The 15,386-nt window shown below is 36.6% G+C and overlaps 1 protein-coding gene across 3 annotated transcripts in view; it reads left to right on the top strand.

The window, feature by feature from the left end:
• Positions 1-463: 463 nt before the first annotated feature.
• Positions 464-15,386, top strand: part of ANKRD50 (ankyrin repeat domain containing 50) — a 54,630-nt gene continuing 39,707 nt past the window's right edge. Inside the window, exons 1-2 of one of the 3 annotated variants that reach the window (XM_036997903.2) lie at positions 464-603; positions 1,769-3,049. In XM_036997903.2, the coding sequence (XP_036853798.2) occupies positions 2,538-3,049 (512 nt within the window). In that variant the 5' untranslated portion in view covers positions 464-603; positions 1,769-2,537. The remainder of the gene's footprint in view (positions 604-1,768; positions 3,050-15,386) is intronic. The other 2 variants (XM_073237060.1, XM_036997904.2) reach the window with 2 other exon arrangements.

The raw sequence follows: 15,386 nt of genomic DNA on the forward strand, positions 1-15,386 counted from the left end.
CTCCGGCCAGGAAGACAAAGAAAGGCTCAGGGCCGAGTGGTGACGGGGTGGGTGGGGGCAGCGACTCGCGTGAGCTCAGGGACGTGAGAACGCAGCCCCCGCCCCCTTCTCCGCCCCGATCCCCTAGAAAGGCGGGGCCCAAAGCCAACCCCAGAGGGTCTCCCCGCCGCTTGGGCAGCGGGTCGCAGGCGGCCACACACGCCCAGGCACCGGCGGGGACGGAGGGCGTGGGGGCGGAGCCTGCGTGCGAAGAAAGGCCAAGCGACTGGCTGGGGGCGCGGCTTGGCCCGGCGGGTGAGGCTGCGGAGTGGGCGGGGCGGAGCCGGCCGGGTCCGGGCTGCCCGAGACAGTCACTGCCCTGACGGCGGCGGCGGCAGCGGCGGCTGCCCGGTGGGGGCTGGGAGGAGCACGACCGAGGCTGCCGGAGCAACTGGAGCAGGCAGTTGCCGGGGGCCAGCAGGAGGGTTTGGAGCTGGGAGCATGCCCCAGGCCGGGCGGTGGAGGCGGCTGCAGCTGGACTCCGGGTATCGCTGGCGGCGGCGGCTTTTCGGCGAAACAAGTGTCTGAGGCTACGGGTCCGCAGAAGCGGCGGCAGGGGCTGAGGTAACCGAGGGGTGGCGGCGGCGGCGGCGGCGGCGGCGGCTGTGGAAACGAGGCCCCTCCCTCAGGTCGGAAGCTTGGGGATTGCGGCCAGGGCTCAGCCCCGACCCACCTCCTCACCATTCCAGTCTCGTCCCCAGACCCGACTTCTTCCCTCGCTCCGCCGCGGGCCGCGCCGGGGCAGGGAGCCGGACGCCGACCGGGAGGCGACCCCTCCTCAGGGATTGGCAAGGGCACCCCTCCCCCTTCAAAAGACACACCCCAGTCTCGGGGCGGAGCGGGCTGTCGAGGCGTTCCCAGACTTCTGGAAAGGAAAACCTCAGTGTGGTGGCGGCCTCTCTGCCCGTGGCCTCTCCGAGGTGGCCCCCCTGTGGCTCCTTGGAGCTGCTCAAATCGAAGGTGGTTCCTGCCGCCGGGAATCCCGGAGTCCCTTTTGTCTGTCAGCTGAAATTGGAGGCCGGAACTGTAGGCAAACACCCACCAGCCCTGAAGCACTCTGCTCCATCCCTTCTCCGCCTCGGAAGGAGCTCCCCCAGCAGCCTTTCTTCAGCCACAGTAGTAGATGCCATCCCTCAGCCCCGTCCGGAACCTTCCTCTTTTTGACTCAGAGAAAGGAAAGCCTCACGTTGTTTTTGTGTATGGATTTACTATTTGTGTAAAATCACCCCGCTGCTCCCCTTCTTTTTTCTTTTAACCCATTACTATCCAGCCGCAACCTTGGTACTCATTCCCTAGATTTTGCAAACTACCGACAAAGAAGTGTGGCTGGTTGATTAAAGAAGAGTCCTTGACTGGCTTAACTATTTTAAGTTAATAGAGCTTCCTTAACTGGCGCTGTTCTACCAAGCTAGTCCGAAAGACCTTTTTGGCTAGAGTTAAGGATGTTACTACATGTTCATAAAGCCTTTTTTTCTCCCTTCCACAGTAAGATTTAAAAATCTAGGGTAACTTGGTTAAAATGTAGCTGTTTGGGAAGTATAATTATAGAGGAAGGAAAATAAGGAAAGGAAAATGTAATTTTGATTCTGGGATAATTGTCCAACCATTTGAAAGTGCCAAAGATGAAATATATGGATTTTTGAGATTAAACTGGCAAATTGTATCCTTTGGTAAGTAAGCTTTTAACATGATATTTTGCACTAAGATATTTTTGTTTGTTTTATTTTAGTCACTTGTGGAAATTGTTGATTGCCCAGACATCTTAATAAGAGAAAATTATGAACAGGTTCATTCAGAATCTTCTATCTTGAAAAGTGCATTTTATGAATGCTTTGAATTCAGAAGGTGTTAACACTGAGTGGACTCACTTCCGCCACATGAAAGACCGTAATCTGAAACATTTCCCTCCCTGGCAGTTGCCCAGATGCCAGAAACTGACATGGTCTAGTGCTTTGAGTACTATCCTTCAACAAGAGATACAGAGCTACCTACCTACTGTGTACATGTAATCTCTGATGACATTTACTGTAATGGACACCTTTTCTGCATCTAATTTTCAGATACAGAATTAACACTTGGAATCTGGAGACGCATTTTGTACAAATTGAAAGATTGGACTTTCTCTTTAGTTTTCCAGATGTATTGTCTCATCCACATACTAGAAACATCCACAGTCACTTAAACTCTAGATACAACCATGGAGTTATGTGACCCATCAAGATATAGGAAAAGTGTTGCCAAGTTTTGGAACCAGGCAATTTTCTACCAGTTCAACAGTTAAACTAATATATTCTCTGCTGATGATCAAGAATAAAGAACTAAATAAAGTCATGCACATTCTTTTGGTAAATGGACTCTGTGGCAGTTGAATTTTACTGTAACTGGTTACTCTGTCATTCAAAGTCTCAACTTAATGGACAAGTTATGTCCTAATGGATAATAAAGACCTGTGTTGATGTATCCAGATTCTAGTAAATGTTGAAGATAAGGAATCTATTATGACTAATCCTTGGGAAGAGAAAATCTGCGAAATGGCTCAAACGAGTTTACTACAAGGGAAGCAGTTTTACTGTAGGGAGTGGGTTTTCCACAAGCTTCAGCACTGCCTGCAGGAGAAAACTAACTGCTGCAATAGTGCTGTCAACACACCATCCCTTGTAATGAATTCTGGGAATAATACTAGTGTTGTCTCTGGAAAAGGAGCTGCCTGGGGTGTGTTGTTGGTAGGAGGGCCTGGCAGTGGCAAGACAGCCCTGTGTACTGAGCTTTTGTGGCCAAGTTCACCTGCAAGCTTGCAGAGAGGCTTGCATCGCCAAGCTTTGGCCTTTCATTTCTGCAAAGCCCAGGACTCCGATACTTTGTGTGTTGGAAGGTTTGTTAGAGGTCTGGTTGCCCAGATCTGTCGCAGTGGACTACTCCAAGGATATGAGGACAAGCTAAGGGATCCAGCAGTCCAGAGCCTCTTACAGCCTGGGGAATGTGAGAGGAACCCAGCTGAAGCATTTAAAAGGTAACAATAACAGTGTAATAGTGTTCTGGTTTCTATGCAAAAATGAAAGTGTTTTTTATATTTTTTTAAGGTTTTCTGTTTGTTTGCTTTAACTTTGTAGGGTACCTGTACTACTACTGTACATGTAGGGATAGTCTGTCGTTGTGAATACACCTGTTTACTTTGAATATTTAAGGAAACAAAAATTAAGTTGTGTATTAACAGGATATTAATTAAAACTATGTCTTTTACTTGTTTAGTAACAGAATGTGAATCTGCAGAAACTTTTTTTTCAAGTTTATGACAATTATTTATTTAGTTTTCTCACATTATCTATAATTGGTAAGGAGTATTTGTTCTTATGTTAGAGAACATCATTTAGTTATCTGGAAACTAGGCTACTTTTTCAGTGAGGGCAAATGATACATGGTACTGAACTTAGAGGAACTCACCATAGACACTATCTTTTAGTATTTATAGTATTATTTCTTTAAATAAGAAAAGTTCTCTTTGAAAAAAGTCATTGGCCATTGAGAATCTGAAGAAAATCTGCTAATATGTTTTGGGATTTATTCCCCTCTCGTGAAAAATTGGGCAATACTTTGAAATATGAAATTTATAAAACAATTAATATTTGGTATCACTTTAATACATTTAGTGAGTGATATAAAAAAAAATTTTCCTAACCTCAGTTAAACATTTTCCATGGTAAATGGATTGGTTTAAGAGGTGAGCAAGTTGCTCTTCAGAGTGATTGCAGATTCAAAATGTGTTCAAGAAAAAATGGTTTTGAATGTCACTACTTTGCTCATTATAAAAGAAGCAAGTGGTTACTTTTCTCTACTTGCTATTGCATCATTGCTCCTTGCATTACTCATTTTACTATATACTTTTTTTCCATCCACAATAAGTAGCTTTTAGCAGGCAAAAGTTTGTTTCCTGAAGATTCAAGTATACTTTGTACTGGGAGTTGGTGTGTATGTTTTTGTATATGTGTGTGTGTAGAAGTCATTTTAGCAGGATTTGGAAATTGCTATGAAGAGTGATGTTTTTAAGATATCCTCAAATCTAATGATATGAAATCTATGAATTTTGAAGTTGTACTGAAATAATATTAGCAAGCACTGTTAGTAACTGTTCTAAGCGCTTTATAAATATTCAATCATTTAATCGTCAAAACAACCTTATGAGGTAGGTACTGTCATTATTCCCATTGTGCAGATGAGAAAATTGAGGCACAGAGAACCTAAGTTAACTTATGCAAGGTTACAGACTCTTAAGAGCCAGAGCTGGGATTTGAATACATTTGAAATACATGTGTATGTATACAGATTTGTAATCACAGGAATTCTAGAGGAGTTGAGGGAAAGAGGAGGAGTTTAGAAGTTTGTGGAAGACAGAGTCTGTCTCACTTGCGGTAAGTGTAATTTTCACACTCCCCAGGTAAGTGATAGAGTGGTAGTCTATAATGATCATTATGGATAGTGGTATAGAATTCAAAACGTGGGAGGAGGAGTTTATTAAAAGTCAGCACAAGGGAAGTATTTAGAGGTGTGATACTGCAGACTTCTTCATTTATAAGTGCAGTCCAGTAAAACTCAGAACAAATCTATTACCTTTTGCTGTTGGCCATCAAAAACAGGGTGGAATCTATTTTGTCATTCTTAAATTAACCAGGAAATCTGTTGGGCAATGCCTGTAGCACAACTATAGATACCAAGTTTGATAGGCAGTCTTCAATATGGAATTACTGTTCATGGAATCAATAATGTAGTTTAATATAAAACATTACTTTTTAAGAGACTTAAAGTCTGTACATAAACATCTGTTCCTCTTGATTTTCTGCACTTTCTGAAGAGACTATCTTTAGTTGAAGAGCTGAATTTTCATTCTTATAATTTCATAAGCTACTTGGAGTTTTTGACACCTTAGAAAATCAGTTTGAAAGAGCTTAGTCTAAATAGAACTTAGTCTTACTAAATTATGTAATTGTACAACTTATTGAAATTCGTATGTAAATTTTAAATACCTTTAAACATTTAAAATTATGTTTGATAAACTTTTAAAGTTATGTCTGATAACTGTATATTTTTATATATTCCAATGTTGAACAGATTGATTTTTGCAGTATGATAGATTTTCCTATAAAAAAAAATGCTTCTACTCAGATGCTCTTCCTATTTTTTGTTCCTGTGTGAATTTTAGTTATTCATTGAAGGGAAATAAGAGACAATTAGAGCTGTGTGTAAAATCCACACCAGTACTGATTTTCTGATTGACAGAGGAGCTCATCACTTTGTATTCCCATCTGTATTGTGGTAGAGAAAGCAGAATCTTTCTACTTGGACCATTTTGGTGCTCTTATTTTATCTACTGGATCTTCTAAAAACCTGGGTCACTTTTTTTCTTCACCATTAAAGCGGTTAAGCATTAAATAAATTAGGCACTTTAGTATTGGAACAACTGTTCCTGACAATTCATAGAGATAATTTTTCCTCTTAAGATGTGAAGCTGTAATATAACCATAGTCAAATGCGAATATGAGAATACAACTGAAAGTTTAAAATAAATATTTTTGAATAGTTAGTGGCATAGATCATGTAGACCTGAACTTTGGACAAGTTGTTAATATTTTATTGTAGGTTCTGCTAGTCACTGACTTGCTAGGTAAGTCCTTAAGATAATTTTAATAGGGATATATTTTATTTAGGCAGGGATAGATGTAATTCAACAAGTAGACAATGGAGCAGATGATTGATTTCAAGAAGTTAAAATATTTTTAAGAGGCACAGAAATCAGAATAGCTAATTATAACATGACTAATGAAATATAAGCAATAAGTAAAATCTTTTCAACTTTTGATAAAAAAAACAGTCTTGTGTTGTTACTTTCTTAACATCTAACACCTGATAATATTAATGGTTTTATATATTCATGTGTGAAACAATTTAATAGTATTAGAAAATTGGTAAAGAAAAATCTCAGTTGTTCACACATCCACAAAGTTGGGGAAATTGCAGAGAAGTGATTCAGTAGTGAATACTTTTTTTCCACTCCTCTTCAATTTTACTTCCTAATGTTTTTTTCCAATTTTGTCCTTAATGATAGTAAATAGAATATGTAGTATTGCAAACTAACTTCTTATGTGAAGTCATATACCTAAGTGGCAACTTGTTAATTACCAGTTTATTGCAATCACTTTTTCTTTGTGGTAATTAAAAAAGAGTAAAAGAAACTTCATATTCTGGTTAAGAATTGCTATTTTCTTTCCCTTCTGACGTGGTATAATATACTCATTTGAATCTTAGACTTACTTGTCACAAGATTTCTTCTGACATTCATTCATTCATTCATACAGCAAAGCCTTTTGTGTTTTAAGTGCAACTCAGCTATCGATATTTCCTTGAGAAAATTCTGTGTGTTAGGCATAATTTAGCTGTGCACAAATCAGTTACTAGAACAGACAAAATACTCTGCCTTCATGGACCTTAAGTTCTTATACTGATATTTAACTATAAAGAAAATAACAGAGTAAAAAGATGTTATAATGTTCATGTAACACCTGAACATTTTACTGCTAATAGATAATATTATAATTATTTAATAGTTCTATATAATTTACTAAATATATTTGTAAAGGGAATGATAAATGAAGAAGCACATTAATTTCTATAATTTTTTTCCTTTCCATGTTTCTTAACTGGGTAAAGTGCAAAGCTGTGATTACTTTGTTTAAATTTTTTTTTCCCCATTTCTATTGATGGAACTAAGTTAATGACATTTTTACTTGTTTTGAGACCCAAAGGCTAATTTCTTTGATTTTTTTTTTATTCTGCCTCCCCCTTCAGGCTTTTATTGCAAAACTTTGTATATAACTTTGTATATTTTCTGTTGATTTGTCCTTTCTAGAGTTAAGAGTTTCTCAGTAGCCCTATAACTGTAATGTAAATTCCACTTATTTTTTCACAGAAGGATCAAGTTGTCCAAGTTAGGGAATAAAGGGGGGAAAACTAGTTTTAGGTCTTTAAACTGGAAGATAGTTAGTTTATCCAACCAGAAACTCCTTTCTGAACCTTATTGTCATGGTCCTTAACCCCAAAGGTGTTCTTTGGAGATTAGGGTGTAGAGCTGGAAAATACACAATTTGTTCTTGGTTGATATCATTCTCTAACTTACATTTCTGGTTAACAATTTGCAGGACAGTTGTGAGTTTTCTGTGTGTGATGTCAATTTTCCCAAGATGAGTAAAAAGATTTTGTTCTGTGTAGTGTTGATAGGAATGAATTAAGTATCTTTAGAGGTACCACAAATTAAATGTAAATGGAACAAAATTGTGATGAACAATTAGGATTAATGACTCTAACATTTGTGGGTTTAGCAGAAAATTGTATTAATGCTGAAAGGCTGCAAGGCTAGTTAGAAAAGGATTGGAAACCTGGAGAACAAATTCTGACATTTGTTTTTTGTTAAATAAGGATCTTTGAATGGTTGAATCTTTTTTCTAATATTTTTATCTTCTTGACTGTTACAGTTCTTCACTTGTATCTCTTTAAATTTTTAGCTTCTGTTGTATTTATCTATGCATCTATCTTCTGTTATCTTCATTAGGCATATGCTTCTTTGTGACATTATTCATGACTTATTAATTTTTTATATTTACCATAGCATTTTGAACAATGCTTTTGCATATAATAAATGCTAAATGTTATCATTTGAAAGTGTAGATAATGCAACGTATCTATCTAGAATATGTTTGAACCTAATTGAAGAACAGCTGAAGCTCTTGCATAAGAAAAGAAATTGAAATGTTATATCATTTAAGTCAGTTGTAAGTGCAGACCAGACTGGTCTGTGATTATTAATTGATTAACCTGCTGTCTGCTCTTCAGCATATATGAATATGGCATTGGTCCAAATAATTTTAAGTGACCAGATGTCTATCTTCTGTCTCAAATGGATCCAAGTATTTTTGGCAAACTCAACAAAGGGGCTAAGAACAGAATGGAACTGGAATATGTGCTTTCTTTTACCCTAAGTTGTGGAGTATTTTTAAGTCAATATAATCCCTTCCATTCTCTGTCTTATATAACTAATACTATTTTAGATAACTGTAATTATCCATTCTTATATATTGTCAGATCAAAAGATCTTATAAAAGTATCTTTATTCACCTTTTGAATAAAATAAATAAATAAAAATAATTTTTATGATCAGAATTCTATATTTCTTTTAGTCTAAAACTGTCACTTTTTACTGACTGGGTTGTCTGTTGTATCCAACATTTAACTGTTATCTTTTAAGAAAGACTTCCATTCAAGTGCTCCTACCTTCTCCTCCTAAAATCTTTTCTTTCTACTCTAGATGGGTGCTCTCTTTTTTATACTTCATATCTAACTGCAGCTTCTGGTTCCTGGCCTTTCATTCGCTGGACCAGTCTTCAACCTTTAATCACCTCTGCTTTAATGGTGTTATTACTCCATTTTACACTGCTTAATGACAGCCACATTCTTGTTCTGCTTTGCCATCATCCTTTTGTTTATTCCTTGATAATTCTGACTTTTTTTTTAAGAGCAGATTATAAACTGGTACCCTACAGGTTGAATATATTTTTCACCCAGTTCAGGAAAGTTCACACTCCTATCCAGACTTTTGTTTTTTCTTTAAAAATTAAAGTTTCTGGCTGTATTATGTTTTTATTCTTTTGAAACAATACTCTTGTGGAGCTGAGTTAGTTACTGTCCCTTTAGATGGGACCTACACACTTTTAATTTGATTCAGTCCCCCACCTCTCTGTTACTTTATGCCAAGACTGCTTCATTTGTTTATATATGCCAGCCTGGCTTCCATAGGCATTTTCAAACATGACCATGTTTCCTGTTTCTCCACTGTGTTTTTTTTATCTCCCCCAAAATTTGCCTTCATATTATCTTGAATTTGTGTATGTAAGTGCTCAATTTTCAAGCTCATGTAATTCTTACCTATCACCTCATTTCTTCTTCACTTACTCTTGTCTCCACATATGCACAGAAAGATGTTTATGCAGAGTAGCTTCTGAACTCATTGTCCAGTCTGTCAAAGCCTTAGGTAGTGTATTTCAGAACTTTTTTCATTATTTGTACCTTCTTCTTTTCAGAATCCCCTGTCTAACTACATTGTTTGGTGGCTCTTCCTCTAGGTTTTCTTTGGGTGTTTGTCCAACAAAACTTACTAGATCTTCTCCCTTTATACATACTCCTTCAGTACTTTTATTTATTTACATGGCTACTACCAATGTTTATATCTAGTATGATAGCTGTCAAATTTGCATCAACAGCCTTTGTCTTTACCCTAGTATCTTTTCACTGCTGTGCTCCTCACTAACCTTCCTGTGGTCTTAAAACCAGCATTTCTAGTCATTGAAACATTCATTTCTTAAACACATACACTGTGCCTTCTAAGTGCCAAACATGTGCTAAGTGTCATGGGCTAAAGTTGTGAGCCAAAAAGGATGCTGAGTTAAGGGCTGGGAAATATCCTGAACAAATACACAAAAACAATTGTAAAAATGCAACTTTGATAGTGCTGAGAAGGAAGGACACAGGATGATAAGAAAGTGTGTATTATGAAGTTTTATCATCTGGAATTATAAGAAAACTGCCTCTTTTTATGAAAGTTAATTATTCTTATTTCCTAGACCTTTACTACATAAAGGTATGATTTTAAGATCAAGAATATTGGCATCAACTGGGAAGTTATTAGAAATGCAGAATCTCATGTCTACTGAATCTAAACCTGCCTTTTAATCAGATCCCTAAGTGAAGCCTATGAACATTGAAGTTTGAGAAACAGTACCCTAGGCTAGATTCTAGGGTTTTCTCTGTCACTTTTCTATTATATTACTCTATTCTAAAGTATTTAATCTTTTCCTTGGAATGTTTCTTGAATTCTTTTACCCTAATCTAGAATTTTTATTCCTTTATTCCTAGTTGGTCTACTTAATTTTAGCCTCTCTATAGTCTAATTCATTGTGCTCACAGCTGGTCCATTAACCATAGTGAAACAGTCCTTTCTTTAGGTCATGCCTCTGAGCGTGTTCTAACCTGTACAACAAATTTGAATTTCTCAGCTTAGCTTTAAAAGCTCTTGATAATTTGGTTCTGCTTCATCTAAAGTTTGTGTCATGTTTCCATAACTTCAGATCATGTTAAGCTCATTTATTCTTTCAAGAAATATATTGAGTATATGAGACAGTGTTAAAGCTAGGAGGGAATATGATTAAGTAAGAGTATTCTTTTTTTTCTTAGTATTTAATAAGAACTTCATATACATAATAAGACTTTTTTGTTAGTTACATATATTATAGATACTTTGTTTTTGCACTTTGATTTTTATCCCTTCACTTTATTTTTAGCAATTTTCCTGATTTATGAAATTTTAGAAGGAAAATGGTTTCTATACAATAAATAGTTTGATTTTGTGAAGAGCTTATTTTTCTGCTCTTAAAAAATCTGTAAAGTATATTCTGATAGGTTGCTTATCATTACCTTATAATTATAGTGGTGTCTTTGACCACACTATATATAGTTGTCTTAAATTTGAAACCAAATCCACTTCCATGTTATTCTAATCTCAGAAATATTCTAATGTCATTTTTTTCTACTATATACATATATAGTTAAATATATTCTTTGGAAATAAAACAGTATGAAAATAATTCACGTAATTGCTTAATAAAAGTAAGTATTAATTAAAAGAACTTATTATATCTTACATGTGTTTATCTTAAAGAACAATTTGGAGTTTTCCAGAAACTGGTGATCTTTTATAATTATGATTCATGATTTGAATACATAGAAACTGTGGTGGGTTGAATTATTTGCTTTTGTTCTTCATCTCTTCATGTATCCTGGGTCTTTGCCGCATGACATTGCAGGCCCTTCTACTAGGGGAGAAGTATACTTACCTGCTTCTTGATTTTGGCTTAGCCATGTAACTTGGCTTTGGCCAATGGGATGTTAGCAGACATGACCCAGACAGAGGCTTAAAATGTTTATGAGCAGTTGGCTTGTCCTCTTCGCTCCCACCACCATCATGAGAAGGACATTTTTTGGCTAGCTTCTTGGTCCAAGGAGGAGAAGGATGTGGAGCTGATCAGACCCCACCATAATTTGACTCCAAGTCTAGAGTAGATCAATAAATATACAAACACATAAGAAAATATAAGTGATTGTTATTTTAAGCCACTAGTTTTGGGGTGGTTTGTGATATACTACTGTTGTAAAAATAGCCAACAATACAAAAACTAAGGAAATAAAATTTAAAACAGGAAATCAGTAATTCTCATAAAAAACCTAGGAGTCATCATTGATTCCTCAATTTCACTCATTCCCTACACAGTCATCCATCAGCTACTTTTGTTGTCTTCACCATAAAACAAATGCCTCTACTTCTCTCCATCCCCATTGGTTGCTGCTACTCCTATTAACTCTTCTCTAGACTCCCAGAGTGGCCTCCTCACTGGTCTTGTTGCTCTTGTTAGCAATTCAGAGTGCCAGATCACATTCCTTCTCTGCTTAAAACCTGCCAGTGGCTTCTCACCACCTTTAGAATAATATCAAAGCTCTATGTGGTGTAGCCTTTGACCTCAGCTTGTACCTCTTTCACCCTTATTCATTGCTTTTCATCCACATCACCCTTGCTATGTTCTGAAATAGGTTAAGTTCCAACCAGCAAATTTTTGTATAGCTACTTGCTCTGCTCTCACTTAGGTACCAGCTTTAATGTGACCTCCTCAGAGAGCTTTCACCAGCCACAAAGTCTTTAGAAGTCTCTTCACTCAGTCATTTTCTTAAATTGTATCATCCTACCTTGTTTTCTTTATTTCTTAATTTTCAGTGTATATCATTATCTGTAATTATCTTGTACATTTGTTTACCTTGACTTTCTTCTTACCTCTAGAATGAGCAGAGTTCTTGCCTGTCTTATCCCCATTTATATCTCCAAGGCTTGGGATATAGTAGAGACTCAGTAACTATTTCTCAAATTAATGAATAATGGTATTTTAATTTAAAAATATTAAATTCGGTCACATTGATAATTTCTGTTGCTAATTTGTATTCAATTTTGAAATATCCCATGTTTTTCTGTGGAACATGGATAAAAATGGTACATTTCTTCTATAACTACCATCTGTCAAACCAGTATTTTTGATACTTTTGTCTATCTTTTACAATTCATGCTGAAGTCAATTTTTATTAAATGGAAAATCCCTTTAACAGCATCAGATTTATGTTGTGTGATGTGGAGCCATACAAGGTCATCTTTTACCACTCTTCTATAAACTCATAGTTTAATCTGTGTTTCACTTTCATCCCAATCACTCTTTCCAAGATTATCATTTAAATTCATTTTCACTTAGGAGAAAAAAACTTTTGTAGCTTAAATCTCAATTCATATGTTGTTCAGTTGCTTTTTTAGAGAGAGCAACAGCTTGCAAACCATAGACTTAAAGGAATTGGAAATGAAAAGTTAATGGCACCAAAAAGAAATAAATAGTTGTAGAAAAAATACTGTGGAAGAAAAAAATAGGTTTTCTTACCCCTGAAGAGTTTCAGTTATAAAAGGAAGATAAATAATATAGGAAAACAGACATGCATGTACATACCCATTTTGCTATGTTTGCTTTATATCTGAGTTTTCTATTGTTCACATTTGAAGCCCTCCCAGTTATAATTTCCTGATTCGGATCTACTCACGTACTATAGGTGACGTTTTCTGTGAATTTCCTTTTTATATCTATACACATTGTGTATATGTATCAAGTTTGACTAATGTATATGCAGTTTGACTATAAACAGAAATATATATGTATAAACATACTTGTTAAATGCTAGTTTTGTACATTTTTGGTTACATATCTGCGATTCTCAAACTTTTTAATTCTAGATCCCCTTTATATTTTTAAAAATTATTAAAGATCTCAAAGAACTTTTGTTTATGTGGGTTATATCTATCAATATTTGCTGTATTTGAAATTTAAGCTGATAGATTTTTTAAATTAAGGTGTCATTGATGTACAGTCTTATGAAGGTTTCACATGAGCAACATTGTGGTTACTACTTTCACCCATATTATCAAGTACCCCCCACACCCCATTGCAGTCACTGATAGTGACTTACTATCAGTATAGTAAGATGTTATAGAGTCACTACTTGTCTTCTCTGTGTTATTCTGCCTTCCCTGTGACCCCCTACATTACGTGTGTTAATCGTAATGCCCTTTAATCCCCTTCTCCCTGCCTCCCTATCGACCCTCCCCACCACCTTCCCTTTGGTAACCACTAGTTTCTTCTTGGAGTCTGTGAGTCTACTGCTGTTTTGTTCCTTCAGATTTGCTTTGTTGTTATACTCCACAAATGAGTGAAATCACTTGGTACTTGTCTTTCTCCACCTGGCTTATTTCACTGAGCATAATACCCTCTAGCTCTGTCCATTTTGTTGCAAATGGTAGGATTTATTTTCTTCTTATGACTGAATAATATTCCATTGTGTATATGTACCAATCTTTATCCATTCATCTACTGATGGACACTTAGGTTGTTTCCATTTCTTGGCTATTGTAAATAGTGCTGCAATAAACATAGGGGTGCATGTGTCTTTTTGAATCGGGGATCTTGTTTTCTTTGGGTAAATTCCTAGGAGTAGAATTCTTGGGTCAAATGATATTTATATTTTCAGCTTTTTGAGAAACCTCAATATTGCTTTCCACAGTGGTTGAACTAATTTACATTCCCACTAACAGTGTAAGAGGTTCCCCCTTTCTCCGCATCCTTGCCAGCATTTGTTGTTCCTTGTCTTTCATATGTTGTCCATACTAACTGGTGTGAGGTGATATCTCATTGTGGTTTTAATTTGTATTTCTCTGATAATTAGCGGTGTGCAGCATCTTTTCATGTGCCTGTTGACCATGTGAACTTCTTCTTTGGAGAAGTGTCTGTTCACATCCTCTGCCCATTTTTTAATTCGGTTATTTGCTTTTTGGGTGTTGAGGCATTTGAGTTCCTTAAATATTTTGTATGTTAACCCCTTGTTGGATGTCATTTATGAATATATTCTCCCATACTGTAGGATGAATTTTTGTTCTACTGATGGTGTCCTTTGCTGTAACGAAGCTTTTTAGTTTGATGTAGTCCCATTTCTTCATTTTTACTTTTGTTTCTGTTGCCTGAGGAAATGTGTTCAGGAAAAAGTTGCTCATATTTATATTCAAGAGATGTTTGCCTATGTTTTGTGGTTTCATGACTTACATTCAGGTCTTTGATCCATTTTGAATTTACTTTTGTGTATGGAGTTAGACAATAATCCAGTTTCCTTCTCTTACATGTAGCTGTACTGTTTTGCTAACACCAGTTGTTGAAGAGGCTGTCATTTCCCCATTGTATATCCATGGCTCTTTTATCATATAATAATTGACCATATATGCATGGGTTTATATCTGGGCTCTGTATTCTGTTCCATTGATCTGTGGGTCTGTTTTTGTGCCCATACCATATAGTCTTTATTACTGTGGCTTTGTAGTAGAGCTTGAAGTCGGGAAGTGTATCCCCCCAGCTTTATTATTCCTTCTCAGGATTGCTTTAGCTATTTGGGGTCTTTTGTGGTTCCACATGAATTTTAGAACTATTTTCTCTTGTTTGTTGAAGAATGCTGTTGGTATTTTGATAGGGATTGCATTGAGTTTATAGTTTGCTTTAGGCAGGATGGCCATTTTGACAATATTAATTCTTCCTATCCATGAGCACGGGATGTATTTCCATTTATTGGTGTCTTCTTTAATTTTTCTCATGAGTGTCTTGTAGTTTTCAGGGTATAGGTCTTTCACCTCCTTGGTTAGGTTTATTCCTAGGTATTTTATTCTTTTTGATGCAGTTCTAATTGGACTTGTTTTCCTGATGTTTCTTTCTGTTAGTTCATCATTAGTATATAGGAATGCAACAGATTTCTGTGCATTAATTTTGTATCCTGCAGCTTTGCTGAATTCATTTATTAGTTCTAATAGTTTTGGAGTGGATTCTTTAGTGTATTGCATGTGCAATATCATGTTGTCTGCAAACAGTAACAGTTTAACTTGTATCTTACGAACCTGGATACCTTTTATTTCTTTGTATTGTCTGATTGCCTTGGCTAGTACCTTCATACTATATTGAAAAGAAGTGGAGAGTGTGGGCATCCTTGCCTATTTCCCAATCTTAGAGAAAAAGCTTTCAGCTTTTCACTGGTAAGTAGATGTTGGCTGTAGGTTTGTCGTAGATGCCTTTTATTATGTTGAGGTACTGGCCCTCTGTACCCATTTTCTTGAAAGTTTTTATCATGAATGGATG

The sequence above is a fragment of the Manis javanica genome, chromosome 5 (assembly GCF_040802235.1).
Source record: "Manis javanica isolate MJ-LG chromosome 5, MJ_LKY, whole genome shotgun sequence".
NCBI classification, from domain to species: domain Eukaryota; kingdom Metazoa; phylum Chordata; class Mammalia; order Pholidota; family Manidae; genus Manis; species Manis javanica.